The 25,504-nt window shown below is 40.4% G+C and overlaps 1 protein-coding gene and 1 long non-coding RNA gene across 12 annotated transcripts in view; one reads left to right on the plus strand and one right to left on the minus strand.

Moving 5' to 3' along the window:
- The window catches only part of WNK1 (WNK lysine deficient protein kinase 1), a 103,910-nt gene that overhangs the window by 24,647 nt on the left and 53,759 nt on the right, over positions 1–25,504 (minus strand). For 9 of the 11 annotated variants that reach the window (XM_027905990.1, XM_027906048.1, XM_027905997.1 and 6 more), the window contains exons 5-16: positions 19,963–20,051; positions 18,442–18,661; positions 17,892–18,225; positions 16,623–16,807; positions 7,902–7,973; positions 7,109–7,258; positions 5,597–6,070; positions 4,294–4,575; positions 3,521–3,612; positions 2,831–2,993; positions 2,292–2,408; positions 249–422 (exon numbers count right to left, since the gene is read on the minus strand). In XM_027905990.1, coding sequence (XP_027761791.1) covers positions 249–422; positions 2,292–2,408; positions 2,831–2,993; positions 3,521–3,612; positions 4,294–4,575; positions 5,597–6,070; positions 7,109–7,258; positions 7,902–7,973; positions 16,623–16,807; positions 17,892–18,225; positions 18,442–18,661; positions 19,963–20,051 — 2,352 coding nt within the window. Of the gene's footprint in view, positions 1–248; positions 423–2,291; positions 2,409–2,830; positions 2,994–3,520; positions 3,613–4,293; positions 4,576–5,596; positions 6,071–7,108; positions 7,259–7,901; positions 7,974–16,622; positions 16,808–17,891; positions 18,226–18,441; positions 18,662–19,962; positions 20,052–24,433; positions 24,797–25,504 lie in introns of those variants that run through there. The other 2 variants (XM_027906073.1, XM_027906065.1) reach the window with 2 other exon arrangements.
- On the plus strand, positions 6,269–24,751 carry LOC114069366. Its single transcript, XR_003573765.1, has 3 exons — positions 6,269–6,349; positions 19,821–19,828; positions 24,742–24,751. It is a non-coding gene; the product is annotated as an uncharacterized LOC114069366 (long non-coding RNA).

Raw genomic sequence — 25,504 nt, forward strand, 5'->3', positions numbered from 1 at the left:
ACTATTAGGAGATTCAGCAGCTTCAGAAGCCTCCAGCACATCAAAAGTAAGAGTTCTGTTACTTAGCTTTCTAAGTGAATTTTAGGCACTCACTGACATGAAGCCTTCTCTGCTTATGTTTTCATTTCAGCATTAATCTCTGAATCACTCACGAAAGAAAGTTTCTATTTTTAACTAGCTCTACTCACAAAGCCACGTCACCCAAAATGGAAAATACAAAAAGCTAAGGCAATCTGTCCTTTACATACCTGTGACCCTGGAAAGAAGCCATCATCTTTTGTCTGCATGCTCTCCAAACCCTGATCCCCTTCTGGCTCCACACTTGCATCCTCACTTAGCATTTCATCTGCTTTCTCAATAATCTCTCGTACCTGTTCTACGAATGAGTCTCTCTCTGTTGCTAAAATAAACTCATTCTGCACCTGTAAAGAGAATAAAACAACATTCATTTTCTACAAATGACTTCAAAACAATATACTGAATAACTGTAATTTACTCTTGGTGCTATTGTTTGTCCTCCCTTTGCTGTTCTCCACAAGACAAAGATGGTGACACCTTAGAGAAAAACAGTTCTTTCTAAAATTATCTCCAGCACAGAAGTATTTGCCCTTAATCTTTGCTGTGGAACAACATTTGATCTCAATTCTTCATCAAACTGTCACCTCAATCTTTGCTTAGCACTGGGAGATTTAAAATTAGCAGCCTTATCTTACTGCAGTTCCTCCTGTCTAATGTAATGTGCATTAAGAGCCACATTTAAAGGGAACTATGACATAAAAAAAACCTCTGTATTGAAGACGTGTTCTGTGCTTTTCTCTTTCCATGCCATATACGACTTCTACTCTACGCACATCACTAATTTGAAGTCTGGCTGTAGTACATAAAAGTCAGTATTAATTATGTTCCAAGTACAGGAAAAGGAAGATTGCTCAGCTCACCTAGTTTCAATGCACTATACTGCTTTATGAAAATACCTTCTGCTGCTTATACTGGAGAAAACTAGCTTAAACAAGTATACATGACATTTAGAAAGACATTTCTGGTTTGGTCTGACCCAGGAGAATATTCTGTCTCCTGAAATTATGCATGGCAAAACTTGCAGAGAGTCTGTGAAACAGAAGCAAAGCTGTCAGTCACAGTATCTCAGTTGGAAAAGAGAAAGTGCCTTGGAGGTTTAACTTGAGACACTGCATTTACATCAAGTTTCTGGGATGCTGGTTCAGAGAAAGGAAAGTCAAGCCTGATGTGTGCTTACATCTGTCTCTGCAATGCAGAAAACTTAACTAAAGAAACCTTCAGCATTTTAAGTTGAGGAATGCTACCTGACAGTACAATGATTAAAAAAGAAACCATAAAGTCTTACAGTCAAAAGTTCCCTCAATATTCAACAAGAAACCCATGAGCACAATGTTCCAGATTCAGATGTCTAATTTAGGTTGCACAGTTTCAACTATGTGACCGCATTTTGAATGCACAGTTCACTGATTTTGCTTCTACTCATCTTCAAATACTGTGGGGTTTGTTGCTTGGGCTGCGTGTGCTTGTTTTGTTTTTGCTTGTTTAGTTTTTTGGATTTTTTTAAAATCAAACATACTCTTTATTCCTCCATAGGATCACTTTAGGTATGAGGCAAAGACAGACATCTGTGTATTTCTTGGCACTTGACTTTATGTTACTAACTTGTTCACAGTGTCAATACATGTACTTAGCCAAGAACCAACTTGTTTCTCTTTCCTAAAAAAGTCATTAGTCACAGAGAGATTATTCCTCCCATATCACTGGTTTGGTTCCTTTAGGTAGGTACAAATCCAGCACACACCAAGAGAGGTACCCAAAAAGCTGGCAGAAGATACTGCATTTTGCCATCCTCCCTCACTTCACTAACACTTAAAATAATCTGTTTCATTTAGAGTGTACCAGATCAAAAAGAGTTCAAATACAAAAAAATCTAGCAACATTTGCTCTTGGAAAACAAACCAGAATTTTTTTTTAAATCTGACACTTCCAAAAAGTTGTTTGTTCTTTTAAAAAAAATTAGACTGCAAAAAAACAGAGGCAAATTTACTTGATAAAACCTCAGTTCCAAGGTAAAAATTGAAAAATTGTTATGTGAATTGTGTGTGCAATGTTAACTGTCAGTCAGGTATACCATTCTGCGCCCAGAGTTTCTAGCTGTGCTTGTGTACCAATAACGTGAACACACACCATGCTATGTGGAAGAGCAATTCCAAAACACAAGAAAAAAATAATTCAGACCAGATTCAATTCTACATCTCTAAAATGTATCTTACCATAATTGAAGCTATTTCCTCAGGGTTATCACCATCCAAATCAAATTTGAAAGTAACCATTTTCCGATTGTGTGTCTCTAGCTGGCACTCCACTACCCGATCACCTTTGTTCGAAACCTAAAGCAAAAAAAAAAAAAAGTACTTCAAACCAAAAGCACAAGAATTTAAGGCTTTTTCTTTAAAGTTCACTGAAACAAACCAACAGTATTGGTATAATACAAACTTCTTCTCTTTCTCTTTCCAATCTAATAAGTGGTGCCATGTACAGCATCATTTTTGTCTGAGTATACATCAAATATTCTGCAATAGTCTATGGAACCACTGGTAGCTAAACAAACCAACTTTGCCAGATCTAATGCTCCAAAATGCTCTCAGCAGATGACATTTAGAATGGTGACTCTAGAAGCAAAAGAAATGCACTGGATAGCTTTTGTGCTCAGGGAGCTAGGAACAAGACCGCAGAAGACACACATTGCTCAAAGGAAATAACAATTTTAGAGGCTCACTACTGAACTGTCTCTAAAATAAGAAACACTCACATTTAGGATTCTCAGTTTTGGTCTAGCAGTCTTCTCATGGCGAGAGCGGCTGCGGACAGACCTCCGCATGTGACGTTTCGTGGCCCTCCCTTCATGCCTCCCGCTAGAAGTTGGGACATTCTCATTGCCATCACTCAATCCTGAAGCAACATCAGAATGTGCACTGGGAAAAAAAAAAGAAAAAGGCACCTTTACATTAGTATCCATGCATTCCATAGCTGCAACAATACAGTGTAACCCACCAGATGATATTCTCTTCTGGACAGCAGCAGATGTGTGTAATCTCAGAATAAAGGAAATAGTCCTGTCAACACTTAAAAATTCTACTCTAACAGCAATTATTTCGCTGCACCTCTTGCAAGCTTACTAGTACAAATCTATCTTTTGAATATGTCTTCAAGCTATTTGGAGTCTGAATTCTGTTGAGTGCCAAAAGGACAGAAAAACATGCTTTATGATCCACTGGACATGAAAAATAAAAATGGACTAGAAATTAAAGCACTACAGACAATCCTATTTATTCTCTCCACACCCAGACATAAATCAAAACTTATTCCACCTCTCATAACCCTATTTTTCCTCTTGGAAGTTTGTTTCCTCACATCCTCAAGAACACCCTCAGTATCCCTGGTGAAAAAATTTACCTAAAGATAACACATGGAAGTATAATCTAAAGAAAGCAATGCTTACCTATCCATAGAGGAAGCCAAAGGGGTAGACTGAGCAGGCTGTGTTGCTGGAAGAGTCTCTGTAGGAGCAGTCTGTGAGGCCCCCTGAGAACCCTATGGACAGAAACCTACATCAAGAATCCCCCAAAGAATAAAGTTCCTCCTTAAGTAGCCCAGCAGTCTTTCGAACTTATTCCCAAACCAGTTGTAAAGCTAAAAGCTCTGCCTTTTTTAGAACTTCAAACAGCTGGCATCTAGACAGCTCTGATTTACAAAGGATTCTAGAGCAAACTGCAGTGAAGCAAAAAATCATCTCGGGAGGGGTGAGGAGAGAGAGTCAGCCATCCTTTCTACTTTCATGTGTCACTACAGTTTGCCATGCAGTTACAGTCTTACTAACAGAATGTGCAAAAGGCAAGCCAATGCAGAACACAAAGACAGTTCAAATTCTCCCTAGCAAGAACAACCCTGCAGGGAATACGCAAAATGACAGATTCTCTAAGGCTATCGTTTGCAGCTTGTCTTGGATATGGCAAAAATGGTCCATAGGACTAGCAAGAAGTGAAATGTTAACTGCTTTCTGCCTGCAGGATGGCACACTCACTTCCCAACAGAACAACCAGTGGCAACAAGGTCCCCACATTGGCATGACATTCTGCTGTAAGAGAAAGGTCATTTGAAATATTAATTTCCAACTGAAGACAAGCATGGAAGGGATTAGTTCCCCACACACATACATTGTTGCACGATTCAAACATCCTAAATGTATTGTTACGTTATATTCCACATATTTACCTCCAAAGCTGCCTGCTGTGAGGAGGCAGATGAGGCCTGTTGTGCTAAACTCACTGAAGGCTGGGGCACTTGCACCTGCCCTCCTATGCTGCCCATGGAAACCAGAACATTCTGTTCCCCGTACGGTTGCACAACAGGAGCGAGATATCCTGACTGGGCCATTGCATCTGTGGGTAAGGGAGGGGACAGGACAGCAGAAGCAATGCTAGCAGAGGCCATGGCAGAGGAAGGTGCGACATTCGAGTCCCCGGGGTATTGAGACGGCAGCCGTGACGGGAAGCCCTGGAATAGAAACGGGGGAGTCAAGTCAGTGAATGTCAGAGCTAATTAGGAAACACAACAGTAAAATGAAAAAAGTATCATTTCCAGGGGCATCTTCCAACCTTCTGTACTTATTCAAGCATTCCCAAATATCTTCCCAAAGAAGCAGAGCAAACTGCTCATGCAGCCAGCTTGCAAGTCAACATGCTTGAACAAGCAAATCCCCACTCATACTTCCAAGTGTTAGGCAAAACAATCTTCATCTCCTAAGTCTCACAGCTGCATTTGTAGCTTAATATTTTAAAGCCTGAGAAATGAAATGAGTTTGAAGAATTTTCAGGCAGAACAACTGCTGCTCAAATGTTATAAAAGTGCTGCTGATTCTCGAGATAAATAGCAAAAACAGTCTTGTGTTCTTCCTGTCCTCTCAGGATGAGTTGACCCAGGAACAAGGAACACTTGCCATTATTCAGGTTGCCATTTTCACAGTGATCACACAAAGTAGCTGAAGCAGTCTGTGCCCACCAGTCAAGCAGTTCACGACTAGCGTCAGGTACTTACGCCACATTCAAGATCCACGTTGCCTGCCTTATTTCTAGAAATTCCATGTCCCAACCCTTCCCAGACTTGGAATAAAATACTGACATTGCTGAACATGCTGCCATTGATTTTGATTCCAGCACACATCTCCCATTTCTAAAGTTGAAATGTTTTGATTTTCTTTGTCTCCAGTTTGACAGATCTCTTGGACATAAAGCTGTCCTCTTTCACACAGTGGTTGAATGAATCCTGCATTATGATTCTGTCATTTTAAACAATTTCCACTGCCAAATATGAAAGGCTCAAAAACACCAGGACATCCAAGGACTTTTTTTTTCCTCTCCTCCTTAAAATGTGTTTTTACCACACCACAGAATTCATGTTGGTGGTTTAATGGCTCTCTTATGAAAAGTGAGTTGGTCAGGGCAACACAGTTTAGATCCGATACCTTAGAGTAACAGCTAAAAATGTGGAGAAGAGGTCTGCTGGCTTGCAACAATACCTGGTAAAGAGCATCTCCAGCAGGAAGTGAAGCTTCAGCAGCTTGTCCAATGCTGACTGGCAATCCCACGGACTGGACAGCTGGCTGCAGGAGCTGCGGGAGAACCTGGCTGGGCAGCTGAGCCACAGGCTGCATCATTGTGGGAAGCTGGCTAGGGACAACGGTTGATCCTACAGGAACAGCGGTTGCCGCAGCAGACGTTGCCAGTGTGAGCAATGGTTGGTTCATGCCAGCTGCCATTGAAATGGGCAGCGACTGGAAACCTGGCTGAGCCACTGTCACATGAGGAGCTGCTACAGGCAACTGAGGGACTGGGAACTGGGGAACCACGGAAGTTGGCAAGGCCTGTCCCATGGGTAGAAAATGAGAGCCAATGGGGACTGATGGGGCAACTGAAGGCTGAGGGAGAGAAGGTGCTGCAACAGGTAATTGAGGCTCGCCTTGGATGATCGGCACTGGCTGGGAAACAGGAAGCTGGGGAGGTAAAGAAAATAGAGATAGATTTTTTTTTTTTTTTAAGCAGGGTTGCGGAAAGCAGAGTTTTTACACATTAGTCAAAGAAAGCATTATTCAAAGTTACAGCACTCTGTTAAAGTGGGCGGGAGCACAGTTGGCAGAGTGGCTGGGAAGCTGGCTGGAGTTCCAAGCGGTCCTCTCTTTGCAACACTTCCCTTGAAGAACTCAACAGGCTCTTGAAACCGACACCCACAGCGGGTAAAAGAGCAACGTTCGAATACCCTGAAGCACTGATTTGTGCTTCATCAAATTCCCCTTAACTCTGTCTTCAGACCCAAGGCCTGCCTTCTTACAGGAAAGCAGTGCAAATCTTTCAACAAATCTGTCAGCTTTGGGTATGGGGACTAAAGCAGAGGAAAATGAAAATCCACTGTGCCAGTATTCAGAGAATGGCAGGGGATATGTCAATTAAAGCCAGCAAATGATGCAACTGGAAAAGCAGTTTAGATGAACAAGCAACAAACCAATAATTTTAAAAACAAAATTAAGGCTCACACATTCAATAGAGATATGAGCCAAAATGAAGCAATATTCAGTAACAGAAGCTTCTTGACCAGGGAGTAAAGGAGAAGAGCTGAGTAGGAAAGATGAGTGAAGAAAGGAATCCTATGGTTCACTACCTAAGTAAGTGAATATGTAATGGTGCAGAAGACAGACATCGTATGGGAAACAGAGAAATGACAGGTTCCTGACAATCCATTCACAACACACCATCCATCAATATGCCTCCTGGTATTTTTGACGATTTGAAGATCTTTGTGCGTGAAAATACTATCCCTCCCTCAGATTACCCACGACTGCCACATGTGAAAGGTTTTCCAACGCATTTCCAACAGAACTGACAATTGTAGTACAATAACAAAACTGTTGCCTAGATGAATGTTTTGGAACCATTAGAAAAGATGACAAAAGTGAAAGTTTAAATGTTTGAATTTTGAATTTGCCAGCTGTGAAGAAAAAAAAAATAAATCTTCTGCTAGAAAGAATTTTGTTTACCTGTGTCCCAGCTCCTGCCTGAGGCATTGGCATTATCTGTGATGTCTGAGTTTGAGAGACAGTTTGTGCAGGAGTTGTGCCAGCAGAAACTGGTGGCTGCTGCAGCTGGTATTGCCCAGGTTGTTGGGAAGAGGCTGGCTGCTGTGCACTCTGCAGTAAAAAAAAGAGGCAGAAGCTGTATTTCCCCCCTACAGAGGTTTATAAAGCATATCCTACTTCAATTCTACTTTTTACTCTCTCCCAAGTAACATCTGTGGTTCTTCAGAATATGCCAAGTCAATTAGACTTTAGCAATTACTTATTAGCAACACTAATTCAACTACATTATCAGCACCAAATCTTGCAACAGAAGTACTTCACCTGTGTGAACAAGAATGAAGATTTTATAAAGGAAGAAAAGGCAGTTAAGACATAAGAATGTTGCAGAAGATATGATAGTATTTCCAGTTAGGAGAAACCCTAAAAATGAAGTTTGCCCGTCTAGACAGTCTAACTTGCAAATCCTGACACATCTCCCCTTGAACAGGACTGCCACTGCAAGCTCAGGTGGAAGTTGGGGAAGACAGGCATGGGAAAACAAGCATTAACATGACTTTAAAAATAAATTCCACAAAGTCCAGGCATATCTCATAGCACATTAGACTGAGTGAGAATTCCCAGGGAGAGGATTCCTTTGCTTTTGTGCAAAACTATGGGTTGAAGGGTAATAGAGGTAGTCAACTGGCCTTAAAAGAGTCATCAAAATCCTATACTAAGAGTATTTTAGTCCTGGGTTTAGGAATTGCGATCTTACTTGCTGAGTGTGTTGGGTAGGCTGGGATGGCACCGATGCACTGCTCGAGGCTGGCTGGCCTTGCACCTGTGTCTGGAGGAGGGGGGGGAAAAAAGAGTCAGCTTAAAAAACACCTATGGTTTCTGCCACAGGCAATTAAAATCATTTCTGCCTGGAATGATCTGGTTGGAATAGGTTTCTAGCTGTCCTTTTGGACAAGCAGTCCTTCTGGCCAAATTCTGCTAATACAAACAGAACAAAGCAGAGCAATCTGGAAGAGTTTCGAACTTCGTTTTAAGTCTTCCAAAATAACCAATACAGAAAGTCTTTGCAGCCCCTCAACATGACACAGATCAGCCTACCAGCTGCTTCTTCCACTGGTGATGCCTTAAAAGCAGGATGCCTTGGCATGATAACTGGAAATAGAGGTATTAGGTTTTATCTGTACATGTGTTCTACACACAGGTGGGGTGATAAAAGGAGAGTATGTGGAAATAAAGCTATCCATTAAAAAAAAAAAAAGCCACCAAGCACAAAGATATACAGAATTCCAGACCAATTACAACATACCCAGTACACATATATGTCATGAGTTTCCTATGAGAGGAATGTCAAAATACAGGCTAGTAATCATTCCCAGAGTCACTTCCATTCAAAGGCTACCAACAATCAGATATTAGGGAATGTGGGGGTTCACATTCTAGTTAAAACAGAATTTTTGAATAAGCAATGAAAAAAATGGATGAGTGGCATACAAATGAATGTGGAATATGCAGAGGAAAATGGAATGGATTTTCATTATTTTTGTGGATGACATTTTTTGATCAGATCCCAGGATTTGCATTATGATTTTTGTGACAACTGTATTCCTTTATCAGCTCCTGGGAGAAAACTAGACAAAGACCTCCAGACGAGCTCCCTGAGCATGCACCACTTTGGTGAACTGCCTTTGTAAGAAGCATCTCTGGTGCATATGTATCATATCAGAAATATCTACTTAAATTCCTTAATCCTGTGATCATTAAGCTTGCAGAAGCTCATAATGAACAAGCTTATTAAAATTAAATACTTTTTTAATTATAGAAACTTTGGGGAAAGCAGAGTGCCAGTGAAGAGAACCATTTTTTTCTTTGCTGTTTTAGAAGCTTGAGGCCCTTACTGGCTAAGACCTAAACGTGCTATATCCCACTGCTATAACATCTACTCATATTGACTTAGTTTGGGTTTCAAATTCTAATCTTTTAATGAATTAGATAAAAGATCCCAGAACTTAAATTCCATAAACAATCATTATCTCTTATTTTGTTTTCCAAATGTATTTTAAATCCATCAGAATTCACCTCCTGACAACATAACAAAGGTTTATGAAGAAAAAAAATCTCCACGTAGTTTTCAAACTTCTGGAGTAGCAGATTCACTCTACAAGTTCTCCTACAGCACAGCAATTGCCATCTATTAGACTAGTGATTAAAGCTGTTTCTGCTTCAATAAAACATCTGTTATCCCATACAGAAAGCCTCGAATACTTATTGATCTTAACACAGAAAGCAAAATTATTCTCCTTCACACAGATTCCAAATTTGCTAATACTCCAATAACTAAAATTAGAGTCCCTAATTCTATGTGCAGAAGAGGTAAAAGAGAAGTCTACTTGAAGTAAATCTTCTCTTTTCACAGAAAGTTATGAGAATTTTCAGTCTAAAGTGCAGACACAATGTATATACACACAGACCTCACAATCACAGTGTACAAAAAAGTGACCATTGCAAGCGCAAATACCATATATGCTGATAAAACATGTACCTCCAAACTAAGCTTCAGGCCTCCAACTTTGTTATTTAAAAGGACATTATATTCTAGGCTTATAAAGGCGGCAACACCTATTAGCAACAGTTGTTTGTACCATTAATTAACTACTCAGCCTGTTTAGTTTCTTCAAAGCTCCTCCAAACACATTTCAAACTCACGTACACGTACATAACACAGCTCCTTCCGCTCCTCTCTTCCCACTTTCTTTCCCCAAGTCTAGAAAAAGTTCTTGCATTTTGGACAATCAGCAACATAACCTTGCTGTTGTCTAGCAAAACATTATTCATATCAAAGTTCAACTTCAAATAACACTCTCATTAAAATTAAGGAGCAGCAACAAAAACACAAAGAAAATTTTACTATCGCTGCTGACTCCAACTGTGGAAAAGATACATTTCATTGAAACCACTGATTAAAAGCCAATTTGGTCCTCCAGCCCTCTCTCACCAAAAAAAACAACTAGTTCCAGGAGGAACACTTAGCAGTTTTTTATTCTTAACACAAAAGCCCTACCAATATTTCAGCCAAATCTGAACACAAACCAAATGGTTGCTGATGTGTCATTATTTCATCACAACCTGGTAAAGAGATCCTAGTACAGATTGGTGGAAAGATATCCCCATGAATGCTAATACTTAGAACCACAAGGAGCAAAATCTACAGGTAAGGCTCCCCTTCATAAGTGCAAGGTATGACTTATAAAAAACAGAGAAATTCTGGACAGGTTTGCTCCTGTAACCTGAGGATAGGATGCAGGTGGTCCTGATGAAAACGAGGTGGACAAGGCCTGCTGAGTTGAGGCTCCCTGGGGGAAGCAGATGAAGAGCTGCGACTCCTGCAACACCTTCTGAGGCAGCTGAACAATGGGCAATGAGAAGTCTGAACCAAAAGCAGAAGATGAGCCCCCTGTAGGGGGAGGAGACTGGAAATCACCAGTGTCAGAGGAAGTCAGCTGTGAGGAATCACTGGAGTACTCTGGGCTTCCTTCTGGCCAGCTCCGCCTGGCAGAGCCCCCTCTGGGACCTGCTAACCCAGCACCAAGATAGTTACACTGCTCCTCTGTCACAGGCTGAAGCCGACCATGCGACCCTATGCCTTGAGTGGATTCCTCTTGACTGGTCTCCATAGAGCCCCGGCGACTTCTGTAGACCCGCGGGGGCACAACTGCCCCTTCTGCCGAGGCAGAAGTCGGTGTGTGCACATGGAACTCAAAGACACAGCTCGTTTTGCCATCAGCACTGTGAGAGAGCACAGCCGGGGCAGAGTGCGGAACAAACACCTGGTGGAATGTCATCTGAGCAGGGTCTGCACTCAGAGGAGCTGAAACACTGGATAATGGAGAGAGGGGACCCATCCCAGAATCCAGCCTCAGGTTCTGAACGGGTCTTGCCAGGTACGTTTGCCCCGGTTGAAAATCGAACACAGAGCTTTGTGGAGGACCACCTTGCCCATGGTTTGACTCAGAAACCTGCTTCAAATGCTGTTCAGTTGTGTGTGAGTTATAAGCTACTTGATCATACTGCTCCGATACCTGTGATGGATAGTGCATGCCCACCAAATATACAGCTTCTGGATGCATTCTGTAGTGAGCATCCTCTGGAGGTGTTGGTCCAGATCTATAGTCATTGTGGACAGGAGCTGGCTCAAACACAGGATTAACTTGCACATGCAGAGGCTCCCCAGCGACTCTCTGAGCTGCTGTGCCCAGCATAACGAATGCCTCTGGTGTCCAGTTGGTGGGACTACCACCAGGTGGAACTAAACTCTGGCCAGTCTTCAGCAATGGCTGGAAGTGGCAAGTTTGGGCTTCCAAAAATGAAGTGCTCTTGCGCCGCTGAGCAACTGCCACCTTCGGCGGGCAGACAGGTGGTGGTGAGAAAGACACCGGCCGTTCATGAACGGTTGGGAAAAATATCTGTGAATCTGGGAACGTTGGTGTTCCCCCACGTGGATGCTGAGGCTGTATTGACATGAACAAGACAGGTAATTCATACATTAAAAGTGAAAGCACATCAACATGCACAGTTCACTAGGCAGTTCTGTGAAGTAACTTTATAGAATTCATACTCAATTCATGGTCAAAAACATACAGTACTTAGGAAATTTAGGTGAGTTGTAAATATCCATTAAATACATCCATGGCAGGCATAGCTACAAATGGGAACATTTGCTTGTGTTAGAGCTGCTTTTCCAGTTCAATTCCAATAATTCACAAAAAGAAACCAGTTTTGCTCCTTACAATGGAAAGAGATTTATTGCTGCAGCCTATCCATTGTGATCAGTGGTTGAAATCCAATCAAACCCCTGAGGTCACTGCCATATGTGCAATATGAAATTCAGAACCTGAGAGCAGTAATGATGCAGAGCCTCTAATTTGCACTTAGAAGATAAAATGACATTAAATCTTAGTATTTTCCAGCACAAAAAACCACAGTGTAGGTTATCCTGCATGCTATCCAGAGAGCTAAAAAGAAGTCTTTTATGAGACAAAATTGCACCATTCCATCACACAGGTGATAAAAACGAAAGCCTCTGATAAAAACAAAGAGTCTTTGGGTTCTGCCCAGGTTGATTAACTCTCTTGATCCATTTTATCACACTTTTTTACACTGAAAATGAATAGCCATTGAAACAAACCTAACTCTTGCCTGGAAAATAAAACATTCACAGGTTTAGTAAGAGTAGAGTCCTCAGGCAATTCCACTCCATCTCATTTACTACTTCAAACGAGGTTGATCTTATTTAGATTTGTTGGGAAGTTCACAGTAAAGAGAGTTCTTTGTAAGAATATCAAACAATTTAGTAATTTTGCCATTTTTCCTCTCTGTCTACAGTGTGCTGAGAGAAAGTATTCTCTACTCTAATGGAAAAAAACTGTAGGAGTCAGTAGCAAATGTACTGCCCAAGACAGATGGCGTTTATGCCTTTTTCAATTGCTGTTTCCACATTGTTTATTTTTTCCCCAGCCCCCTTTGTCCGGAAAAGCAGCAGCAAATTTCCATATTGACCAATATTAACAAGGCCCTACATGATGAAGTACTTTTCCTACGTTCTGAAAAACTGGTTCCACTTACTTCATTTACACAAAAATTCTTCTCAAAACTTATTTTGTGTAAATTGAAGCTCAAAACTGAAAAGGAACTACCTGCTATATTGCAAGCTATCTTGCATCTGACTTTCTGCAAGACAGGAAACTATGGCTTCTTCCCATCAAGAAGCAGTTGAAGTAGCAATTCTGATTAAAACTTACAGAAAAATCCTCAAAGGTATTCATACTCTACATTTCTAGTATCACTGTCACAGCTAGCCAAAGCTTTCAGAATAACTAGCCACTGCAACCGAGATTTAAAACTCATTGTTCTGTGCAGGGCTTAATTAACATTCAGTGTTTACTTGGAATTTGAAAAATAAAAAGCTATTCTTCTGACCATGATAGGAAGTAGTCTTCCCTTTACCTTCTGTGGTATAACTGGGTAATTTATATTTATACTACCCTAAAATAGAAAAAGCAGATGGTCAGCCACTGTTTGATAATGTTTAAGTGTACTGCTTCATAGAAGGGGAAAAAAAATTAAAATCTGGCATTCCAGCAGCACAGTGTAAGGAATCGACTCTTCATTTTCTCGTTTTAAAAATGCCCAAAACCCAGGATGTATTTAATGATAACTTATCTTACTGTGCCAGGAGGCAAATGGCAACACATACAGGACTGACAGAGAGGGAGGGCAGGCTGGAGCGTCGATGCTTGCGTGGAGAAGCAGAGTGCATGGGCAGGACACTTTCCAGGGCTTTAGAAAGCTTTTCTGCAAAGGTTTCTTCAGGGACAGTCCGAAGGTAGAAAGGAGAAAGAGGTGCAGACAGCGCTGGTGGTGGGGTGCAAGGAGCACTGAGAGGGATGCAGGACATACAGGGAAGAGCAGGAAGGTGGGGGACACAAACTGACATGCTACGACCACGTTGAGGCTAAAGGAGGAAAACAAAAGTTAAGAATTGAACACTTGGGAAAAAAAAAAAAGAATAACAAAACCAGCAAAAACTATAATGAGGTAGAGAAGAAATGAAGACACACAATGAGAGGCCCAGTACGGACCCATGTGTGGTACAACAATTTATGAGAATGCTGAATGAATGCCAACACACACTAGGAACAGGCTGTGTGCACCTCTGAGGACCCAGGTTTGCCCTAGGTTACTGAGCAGTGTGGGAAGTTCCCTGGTTCCCTTACAGGAAACATGTGGAAGGCAGAACAGACTGTATTTTCTCCGGGGCCATGGAAGCAGCCCATACTGTGTGTTCCCAAAGCATCTGGTAGTCTGACAGATTAAAAAAACTTAGACAGACACTGATGAGCTTTCAAACATTCATCAGTTTAGAGAGTGGGTGTGTGTTCACAGGTAGCACCTCACCCAGTTCCTCTATTGAGACAGTCCCTCTGCCTGAATTGAGTGGACTAAAGGTATGCAGCTGGTTCTTCATTAACTAAAACATTACCATAAAAATTTAAACATTACACCCTCTCCAACATCAGCTGCATGGGAAAAAAAAAACAAACAAACAAACCACAGTTTAATGTGTGGAAAATTCTGTAAAATTAGACAAGCCTTTTCCAGATGCTGGGCCAATAAAAGCATCAGGATTTTGTAATCTTGCCACAATCTAGAAGGCCATAGGTCAAAATCCAAAGAAACAGAATGAAGTTTTGGGATGGGATTTGCATTTTCAGTTTGTTTTGGGGGGGTTATTATTGCCTTTTGTGTATGTGTGTGTTTTGCTGTGGGCTTTTTAATGAATGAATGGATAAAACATGACAAAGGCAGTTTTCAACTGCAAATTTTCCTTCTCTGATATTATATGCTTCTTATGGATGTAATCCACAATTTCTTAAAGTAATTGAAATCAGATACAGACCTCCAGAGAGAAAACATCAAGATATTCAGTGGAGATCTGATTCTAAAGGTTTTTGATATGAAAAAACTTACAAGATTGCTCAAAAATCTGGGAGAGAGGTATATGAGAACTCAAATGGTTAACTAAATACATCTTCATCTATTTGAAGGAGGGAGTAGTTATATATCATTCCTGACTCTAATTTATACAAATTGTTCAGAAACATCTCCAGTGATGGAGACTACAGTACTTAGCTGTCTTTTTTGGTTAGCAAATTTATGCTTATGATTTCTTATTCTGCCTAACAACAACACTGTGATCTGATTAGCATCCTCCTATTTTATAGCAGCCTTTACAGCTTTCTCTCTCCTCAAGTTCATTTCTCATAGGCTTAAGTATTTCAGTCTTCCCACATAAACCATGTTTTTTGTATTTCTGGTGGGGTTTTTTAACACTGCTCTGAATTTTCTCCCAATTCACCCTCAAATTCACTCAATCAAGATGTCCAGGATAGACTTACCAACGGCCAAGAGCAGAACTACCATTTCATATAATGTGATGTTTGCCTTTTTCATAACAGCGTGATGTTTTTGACCATGTCCAGTTTATGGTACAATGTAATCAATGACTTCTTTTTATTCTCCAGAATGGTTGCCTAGTCAGTTAGTGCTCATTCTGTACTTGTGTAGCTGATTATTCCAGTTAAGCGTGAACCTTGTTCTCGTCCTGATTGAATTGTGTTCTATGATTAAGGCCATTTTTCCAGTTGCCAATATAATTTCCATTTGTCATCCTGTCTTCCCAAAACAGAGTTAGAAGTTCCTGTAGTGTTCTACTCCATTCTGTCAGCCTCCTGGTACCACTGTTGTCATCATACAGCATGAGCACATTTTGCAATAAACTAAGCCTGGCTAAACCTCTATCATATGCTTGTTCTCCCTCTCCCTCTCAGAAGATTATACCAAAATATAGCTTACCCAGAAAAAGAGCTTATTTAGAGGGATTAAGAACTCATCATCAAGGACTAGCAGTACCACACACCTCAGGTTAAGTGTTTTGGAAAAAGATGGAGATGCTTTGCTTGTGAGTGATACCAGCCTGTTTCCCAAAAAGCTAGTTACACCAGTGATTATGCAACAAAGCCTTCAACCCCAGGTACCAGAAGTGAGGACCCTCAGTCTAAAGTGACATATCTTCTCCTTTACGGTATTGTTACATTATACCATAATGTCTCTGCCTCAGACTTCCATTTGTGTAAAAAACAAATGACAAGGGAACCACTGAAGACAATATAAAAGTAGCAGAAGTTCTACTCCAGAGTTAGAATAGATTTCTGCAAAGTCTCTTATCAGATCCAAAAACATATCAAGGAAAAAAAATACCAAAATAAAAGGGCAACACAAATGAACATAGTAGGAAAAGTATTTGTGCCCAGTGCAGACTTTCCAGGGAAAAGGAATACGCATGATGAGCAAATCAACAAGCTAGAAATAAAACTGGGAACAAGGATGTGGGGTCTTGTCAGTCTGGAGTTCTCACATGCAGCATTCTATAACAGTCAAACAATCTTACCTGCAAAAATCTGTAATCAAAGCCTCACAGAACACACACAGCAATTTCATACAGTAGCTCAAATTGTTCTAATCCCTTCTTCAAACTAGACCAACAGTTTAATCCCTGGTAACTTCATATACACATACACAGACCACCTTCCCAAGTGAGCGTTACATTGACGAATGCTTACATTCTTGAGATAGTCTTATTCCAAGGATGTTACTTGCATCCATAAAAAAAACTAACCCACCATTCTGCATAAGTGCACCCAAGATTAAATAAAAACTTTAAACACAACCCTTTTACCTCCCCACTCTAAACTTCGTCACCTTGCAAAAAAAGCCCCTAAAACTACTCCCATGCAGAATTTGTATCCTATGGAAAACAAAACATACATGGGAGATGGCCTGGTAGACTCTCCCCTCACCTTTCAACAGGCATACAAAAATCAGATAATTCCATGCATTTGCAATACTCCAAGTTCCAGCTTACCCCTGCAGCTGGCTGAAATCCTCCGTGCTGCTGGGACTGCACTTGGCCAACTGAAGCTGCATATCCCTGGACTGCAGTGTTGGAGGCTGACTGGTCAAGCTGGGAACCGTAGGACACAGTCTGGCTGCCCACACACGATTCATTGTAAACAGATGACCCCAGGCCACTGTCAACTGTCCCATCAGCTGTGAAAGTTAAAGGTAAAAAATTTGCATTTCAAGAACTGCCATCTGGCTTCAAAACTTGAAAGATATTATAAATCGATCAAATGTTAGATTGGTGTTTGTGCTATGTCACGTGGGCCTTAACAGCATTTTACCTCTTGTAGTATTTAGGCTGGTTAAAAAAATATCTTTTTACCCCTCGATACAGTAATTAATTATCAATATGCCTTCCCCTAACCCCTGAAAAAATTAATAATTTCAGAAGTACTTTGGGAAGATATTTAATAGTAAAGTATGTTTCCTATAAAAGGCTAGACTAGACATAGAAACCTAAATTCCACAACATTATGAATTATCTTTAACAGGTTTTAAAATCATTATTTTAAATTTTACATGCACATGTAAAACAGGTGGGTTGTGCTGGCTGCCAGATGCATCATGTAGGCACAGTAGTGAACTAGGTTTAGTAGTCAGTGTAAAATCCCTGTACCTATAGAACAGACAATAATTTGCTTTTTAACTTCATCATTGTAATATGGAAGTTCTCATCTACCATCATTATTCAAATACCGATTCAAATGTTGGGATGGCAGAAGAGGAAAAGGTAGGAATATTAATTCATCTTTTAATCTATAATATGTAAAACAAAAAATAAAGCCTTTTCAGAAAGCAAATTATGAGCTGAACTACTTGTAGATTTATCTCATTTCCACCTTAAACAAAAGTTAACAAGGATAAGTGGTTTTAATATCTTGATCTGCACTGGTACCAGAGTACACAGCCTTTTGCAGGGCCAGAATATACTGTCCCTATAGGACAGCAAAATCAAGGACACGTGTTTGTGCTTGAGGTGCCCCAGTTCCTTCAGTGTATTACCCTGAAACTAAGAGAAATGATTTTGTACTAAGACACTGGACTGTGAATTGTGCCAAGACTTGGCTCAGCTAAGGCACAGGAACGCATCTTATTTTGCTGTGCTTTCTAGTGGGCTATTGCTCTTCAGCAGACAGCATCACCTTAAGATATTTACTGTCATAGTCACCAAAAGTGTAAGACTAACGGGAACTGTGTAAGAGTTCCTAAATAAACCAGCTGACACACTTACAAAGAACAGATACATTGGGCTGCTGGAACTGCAGTTGTTGGTGTTGATCAGCTTCCGGCTCTTCAGGCTCCACTTGTGTAGAAACCGATGCTGAAGCAGTGGGGACAAGAGTAGTACCAGTGACAGACTGGGGATGCTTTGACCCTGCATAGGAAGCGCTTGGCTGCTGTTGCTCCAGCTGCTGCTTCTGACTACCTTCTTCCTGAAGGATCTTCTCCTGTTCTTCTCGCACCAACTGACGCTGCTCTCGCTTTCGCTTAATCAAAGATACCCTGTCCTTGATAGCTTTCGCCATTGTCTTGTGATCCCCTTCACAGACATAGCCAGATTCCACCTGAAGGAGGATATATTCACAGAATTCAGACTGCCACAGACAGCCACTGCGTCAGTGCTACAGCATAAGCTACCACTCTCTCTGGCACTAAATTCCCATTCACAAACCTCTGAACCAGCTTTATTTCCAGACAGCAACAGTAAAAGGTGACAGACCACGTTTCACTGTCAGAAAACACCAATACTTCCTAAGCTTTGGAAAACCATCAGCACTCACCATTTCCTGTGCTACATCCTCTGGGACATCTCTTTCCAAATCAAACGAAAACTCTATTGCCTCATTATCTTTATATTTGCCCTTGAGTTTTTTGATGTCTTCAATTCGCAGCCAGAGTTTAATGGCAATTTTTTCTCCATCATCTTCCTCCGCTAGTTCTACCCGTACGCCAGTCTCTTCTTGGAAGAAAGCATGATTCAAAAGGTCCTTAATAGCATATCTAGCATATTGGGAAAGAACATAGAAACCACACACAGTTATTAGGTTTTCATAAGATATTAAGGAATATCCTTGCCTGATGTTCCCCTAAATTTATTCTCTAACTTAATACACATCTCATGAATTGGCAGACTAGAATACAAATTTCTAGTAAAAAGCATAAATGAGAAACAAAATGCAACAATGCTACAGATGTATGAGAAACCTCAAACCAACCACACCTTGGTCAGCAGAAGAACCAAAAGATGGAAGCCAAATGAACAGAATATATATTAAATAAAATAATAAGAAACCTTGAAAAGACAGTTTGGGTGTATTTATATATCTATATATATCTAACACACAACCCTTAGTCCCCAAATTAATGCAGTAATCCAAGTATGTATTTCAATCTACTTCAAGATCTTATCAAAAGCCTCATGTAGTACATGAGATTTATGTTCATATACTAACAATAGCAGTTAACAGCTTAAACAAAATGGCAAGAAATAAGTGATGTGCAGTCAGAAAATGAACTTAAAATGGGGGAAAATAATACTAAGTTGTTTAAGGAAAAGCATTGAAATTAAAAATACACAACACAATCAGATGTAAAACTTCAAGAGTTAGTAGAAGGGGATGAATAAACATCCATAGACACATAAAACTTGCTCTGAACAGAAGAGGAGCAGACTAGAGAGGGGACAAGGGCTGAAGTATTCTTAAGTAGGACAGTCAATAAACAACAGCCATGTAAAAGCAGAAAAAAAAAACCCAAACTCCACAAATAACCCAATAGAACAGTTACATATTTCCTGTAATGGTATAAGTTAACCACTTCAAGTAGAAGTCATCTTGCAGAAGATGTGGATAGAAACAAGTATCAAGAATTTCAAAATTAAGAAGAGTCCTCAAAATAATTAACCATAGAATACCAACAGAATCAAAGGAATAGAAAAAAAACCAAGGATTACACAACAAAACCAACCAACCAAATCCAAATACCTGGAAACCTGGAAGAACTGTCCTCCATAATTTTGCTGACTGGGTCAAAGTTTTAATACAAGCAGTAATGTTTCTGAACAAACTGACATGGATGGTTACTACAGCATTTGCACTTTTCCTGGTACTGTTAATTCTCTAAAATAATCATTGCATCAGAATCTACCAACGAACAGAAGTTGCAGAAGTATTACTGCCTTCCCAACTTATACCAATCACACCAATCACAGAAAACCCCAGGAATTAACTGGATCTGGTATCATCACAGATTAAAAAACTTGGACAGCAGCTAGGACCTCCATCTGAAAAAGAAGTACTTACCTTTCGCCTTTGTTTTGCCGAATGCATCCCTCAATAATCTCCTTCACTTCAGGGATTGCTACTTTATCGAAGCTGGCTGGTTTGACACCCTGAAATATAAAAGTGAGAACTGAGAAACTGGAAGGCTCACTTGACTAAAGTCTTGACTGTGTGTAGAGACCAACTATTTATATATATATATATATATTTTCTATAGATAACTGGTCTAAATAATAAGTGAAAATTAGAGAGAAATCTGACTCCAGGATTGCCCTTCATTTGTTTGTTAGTGACTTTGCAAACATCCCACACACACCCCCTTCCCATTTCTCAGCTACACTTCCATAACAGAAGGCATTGACATTTGAGTTCTCAGGGCAGGAGAACTGTTTAGTTTCCACAGAAGTTATGCTGGCTAAAGGCAAGAACACAGACTGGCCTGAGAATGGAAGGAAATGCTTCCTATGTAACACTAATGCAGGAACCTACATGATTATTTAAAAGTCTTCCAAGCATTCTGCTGCTTCCTAGAATGTTTCCAACATGCCATTATATGAAGTAATTTTGGCATAGATTGATTTTACAGGAAAAACCTTAGCCCAGAATGATCCAACTGGATCATTAAATAACTTGCCCAATGTCAAAAAAGTCTTCCCAGTATTTTAGCTCTCCCCTGAAGATCTACTATATCCAAACCACACTCCTGCATCACTGCTTTTGTGAGTTCAGGAAAATGAGCTCAGGCAATACAGGCCTTTACAAAAGCCCTTCCACAACACACAGTGATACTTTTTCCAATACATGCTAAAACCAGGGGGGAGAGCAAATCAAAATCCAAATAAGATCAGCTATCTAAATGAGTAAAACAAACAGGCCATGAGATATGACCATCTGGGAATTCTGAGAAACATTACAGGCAGAGAGCCAAGCTTCATCACTCAATCATGGCCAGAAGCTCTATTTTGGGGCTAATTGTCCACAACAGCAAAATCTGGCACTCAGTTTTACTCGATGCAGCCTTTAGCTTCAAACTCTGTATTTAAGACAGCAGAATGAAAGAGGATGAAGACATCCTGTTCAGATTCTGGTATATGAAGAGCTGGTGTTTTCAAGCCTAACAATCCTGAAATTACACACTTGATACATTTGACCTTGTGCCACTGGTAAATCACAACTACACAGAAAATGAAAACCATAGAATCTGAAGTACAGAAATAAATGCAGTACAAACATCATGATTTGAGTCCTAAACAAAAAATACTTCTCCCAATAACCTATACAACACTGTTTCCCACCACATGTGGACATCATGACAAGACCCTTCCCTATCCCTCTACTGTCTGTGGGAAACAAGTCTTGAAACAGAAATGTTTGAGTCTCTGAACCTGAGTCTTTGCAACTACAGACCTTCATTTAACCAACCATGGAGACTTAATGTGGTAATAGTTTCCATCTAGATTTAGATACTTCTTCCCTCAGCCAGACATGGCAGTACATTGACTTCACATGTTCACTACCTAAAATATTCTCTATCACACTCTTCCAGGAGAGGGCATCATCAACATCAACTTCAACAGATGTAAACCAAAGACTGCAAGAAGCAAAAAGAGTCCAATCTTTCAGTGGGCAACATCTGCCACTATGTTTTACAAAGATGTTGTATCTGGAATTTTTCAAAGAAAAAGAGCCAACAAAAACCACCCACACTATAGGAAAAACTTTATTTGATAAAAAACTTCCTGTTATAACAGCATTCTGGTTATTGATTTCTTTGGTCTAAAATTTGCTCTTATCAAATTCTAGCAATTGAAATCCACAGAACTGCAGGCTACATTGTGACCAGAATAAGCTCTGAAACACAGGTTGTCAGTGAACATTAGCTTAATGCTTTTAAAAGCTTCACTGAACATCAAGACTTAAGAAAATCGATGCCTCAGGTGATAAGACAGACCCAAGTTTAGATGGCTAAGCTTAGTACTGTAACCAGGCTATATCATAAACCTCCAGCTTCCTAGCAGGACATGACAGGGCTCTCCACTCTAAAGGATTTACAGAACTCTGCCCATGTAGCTGACTTGTCAAAGATGTCCACCTTTAATTATGACCAAGCTTAATGTGGTCCCAGGAATTCAGGTTTATATGTGTAGTATAGATGTTTCCACATGTAATTAAATGCTCTCCTATATGCATGTACACATATAGCCTACGCAACAGTTACTCAACTACTTATTGCACATATTCCTATCTCAATTTGCCAAAGTTTAACACATGTAAGCCTCCTAAACAACTCAAGTCCCAGATGTAGCAGTAGCCCCCAAAGACCTTCATTTAGGCTGTGGCAGCAGAAGGATCATGTCAGATCTGCGACAGTCTCATTTCAGAAAAACTGAAAGGTAACATGAGGAAGACAACTGGCACAGCAAAATATCAACACAACAAAGCCAGAACGTGATTTTTCTTCTTAACTATTTTACCACATGCTCTGTTCTTGCACAGAGTCTGAAAAGTTAAAGGTGAGGATAGATTTTATAACCTGTGATTCCATCTGCTACCCTGTGTTTCTCTACCCTGAAAGAAACGAAACACCTGTCCAAAATCTTCAGACCCCTTCCATGAGGACCATTTTACAATATCCAATTTTGTGAATTCCAAACCAGGAGTTCAGTTAAAAAGTGATTCTCCTGCCAACCTCTGCCAGCATGGCTTCCATGTTCCTAACTGCACCCCAGAAAATCTAGGAGAACCTCACACTAGGGCCTAAAACCACCAGAGGATTCCATGTTCAAGCAGCTCCCTGTTTCTCAGTTTGCTCCACAGCCCATGAAAAGGGTTGCCTAAGTCCAGTCCACAGTGCTGGCCAAGCTCTCCCTATGCTGGAGTTCACCAGCTTTTTAAAAAACTTTTCCTCCTCCAAACATTAGTGGGAATAACTATTTTATATAACAAGAGAGAAGACACTAGGAATGACTGGGGGAAAAAAAAAAAAAAAAATCAAAGCATCAGTGAACTCTTTTCTATCCAGAACTGCCTACACACCTTAACCAGCCATCACACAGAAACCCAAGGGAGGCCAGGCCCTGCACTTCACATAACCCTGATGTGTCCTTAAGAGTGCAGAAGCTGGGCAGCCAAGCATACATTCCTCAGTTTCTGAACCCAAAGGCTCACAAGTAAATACCAAGCCATTCGGTGTTTCCTGGTTTTTACCATGCTTAAGGTGGTCACATTCCTATATGCCTCTCCTAGCCCCCAAACTCCTTAGAAGAATCACAGGGCTACTCAAATTTTTTAATCCAGCAGTCCTGTTCCCCAGTGGCACTTTAATAAGGGCTAAACACCCAAATCCCACTGGCATTATTTCTGAGTTTGCTAAAGAAATAGAAGGAAGAGGTCTCACAGAGAAAAAAAAGTGTGCAGAGGTGTAACGGGCACACATGAAAATCATCATTTTCTCAAGCTACCACCTAAATTAGCACAAACTGGCAGTGCTGCTGGAAGCAAGAGCCTCCCTTTCTCCATCTCCCATTCCCACACCCATTGTCATTTCCTCTCTTTCGCCGGCAAATGCATTTATAGAGTTTCACAATGAACCAAATCACAGCATATATCAGACTTGAAACAAATTCAATCAAAAAAGCCTGCAGTAGTTTCCAGTGAGCTGGAGTTCACAGTCTGGTACACCGCTGCCCTTCTCACAGACAGAAAAATCACAGAGCAATAGTTGACAAGGGCAGAACTTAAAACCCACTGATCACTTCCATTTTGAGAGTACCTCTAAAATATGGACATATACGTAGGTAACACAAAGTGCCACTGTCAAACTAAAAGCTCATCCTACAGTGCTCATGTTAAGCATAAGAAGAGATTTCATATTTAATTTAAATGCGATAAAGTTTCTGATTTTATCAGACTTTACCAGGTAAAAGAAGTGTGTTCCAAAATTCAAGATTTATATGATCAACTAAAAGCAAGTTAGGTATTCTTAAAAAAATCAAATTTCCAAGAAACTTTAAAACACCGGAGTATAAGCTATCTAGAACTCTTCTTCAAAATTTTTGCCTAGAAACAAAGTACTTAGCATTACTTAGATCACTAGATTACTGTTTAGCATCTTGTTCTAAGGCAAGAGATACTGAACACATTATTTACTTCATTAGAGAAGGTACAATCGGTGCTGCATAACCTCTGCAACAAACCAAAATGAAGACAGATGAGGTGTTACATACCCTCAGACATTCTAAATGAAAAAATAATTAGATTTGGAACAAAAACCCAGGTGGAAAGTAGCAGAAGCAATTATTGTTCCAGCCTTGCTGGTTGGGATTTTAATTTACGTTTAAATAATTACAGGGGGGAAAAGTACAGTCAAGTTCAAAAGCTGAAGACCCAAGCTATGCAAATGTAAGACAGTTCAGCAGATTTGTCAAGAATTCACCTCCAAAATGCTTCCCTGTGGCTACAGGCACTTGACAGAGCTGAAATTCTTACTTACCTCTTTAGCACAATCCTTGTGAGAGCAGCAACAGTGGGAATTAACAATTACAAATATGGGACAGATCTCTCTTTTTGTAAAATCCATCAGGAAAAGAGAGGCACGCACACCAGAGTCAGCTAGGTGCTAGTTTCCGACGGGAATCCACTAGGCTGTGGACTTAACGCACAGCAGACGGAAAGCAGAGATCAAGGCTAGAAGGGAACATTGTTTCCTGTTTGACACCTCTTGTTATTTTCCAAGTCCAGTACATGAGGCTGCAGAGATTTGAGCTCAATATCTCCTTTTGTCACTCTAATGCTGAATAGAAAGAATCAATATAAGCACGAGGTAAGCGTGTCCTTTTCTGCCTGCCCAGCTGGCTGCAAGGAGGAGGAAGAAGTGACAAGGAAGGATTCTTTACTTCCTGCATGTCTCCGCCCTCCTGCTTGGCTGCTCTACCTATTCTCCACCCATTGTTTCTGCACTGGGTTAAGGCTGCAGGTAGGATCATCAGGATGCTGCTGCTCCAGAAGTACCACTTTAAAGAGGGGAAACAGCTCGGTCAGTGGGCTGTTCAAATCCAAGGCTGCTCACAGTAATTTTGCGCAGGGGAATGCAGGCAGCTGTTTCTCTCCTTTCCAAGGAGCTACAGAAGAATACATACAGCTGACTACAATCCCAGCAAAACACAAAGCAGCATAAATATAATTCACCTCCCTCCTTCCTGACAACAGCATTTTGCTACCGTTGGCAACATTATCTGCTTAATGGGTGCTTTAATGTAAGGGAATGGGGATTTGAAGGTGACTTTCAAACTGTTGGACAAAGTTAGAAAAGTGCATTGTTGCTTGTTTTACACCACATGTGCACAAATAATCCAGAGTTACACGTCCAAGTTGCTAGATTTCAAACCTAAGCCACAAGTCTGATGTTTTTTTCTAAAACCTAGTTTCAAACAACTATTATAAAACTTGTTTATTAATGAAATGAACTGTCTAGAGCTTCAAGGGTTAGTTTGGGTTTTTTTGCAAAGATATCAGGAGCAAAGCCAAGAAAGCTCAGGTGCACCTTCTTGAAGTACGAAGCTAG

The sequence above is a fragment of the Empidonax traillii genome, unplaced genomic scaffold, assembly GCF_003031625.1.
Source record: "Empidonax traillii isolate 1590-97213 ecotype Southwest subspecies unplaced genomic scaffold, ASM303162v1 scaffold25:size3598162, whole genome shotgun sequence".
In the NCBI taxonomy this organism is placed as follows: Eukaryota; Metazoa; Chordata; class Aves; order Passeriformes; family Tyrannidae; genus Empidonax; species Empidonax traillii.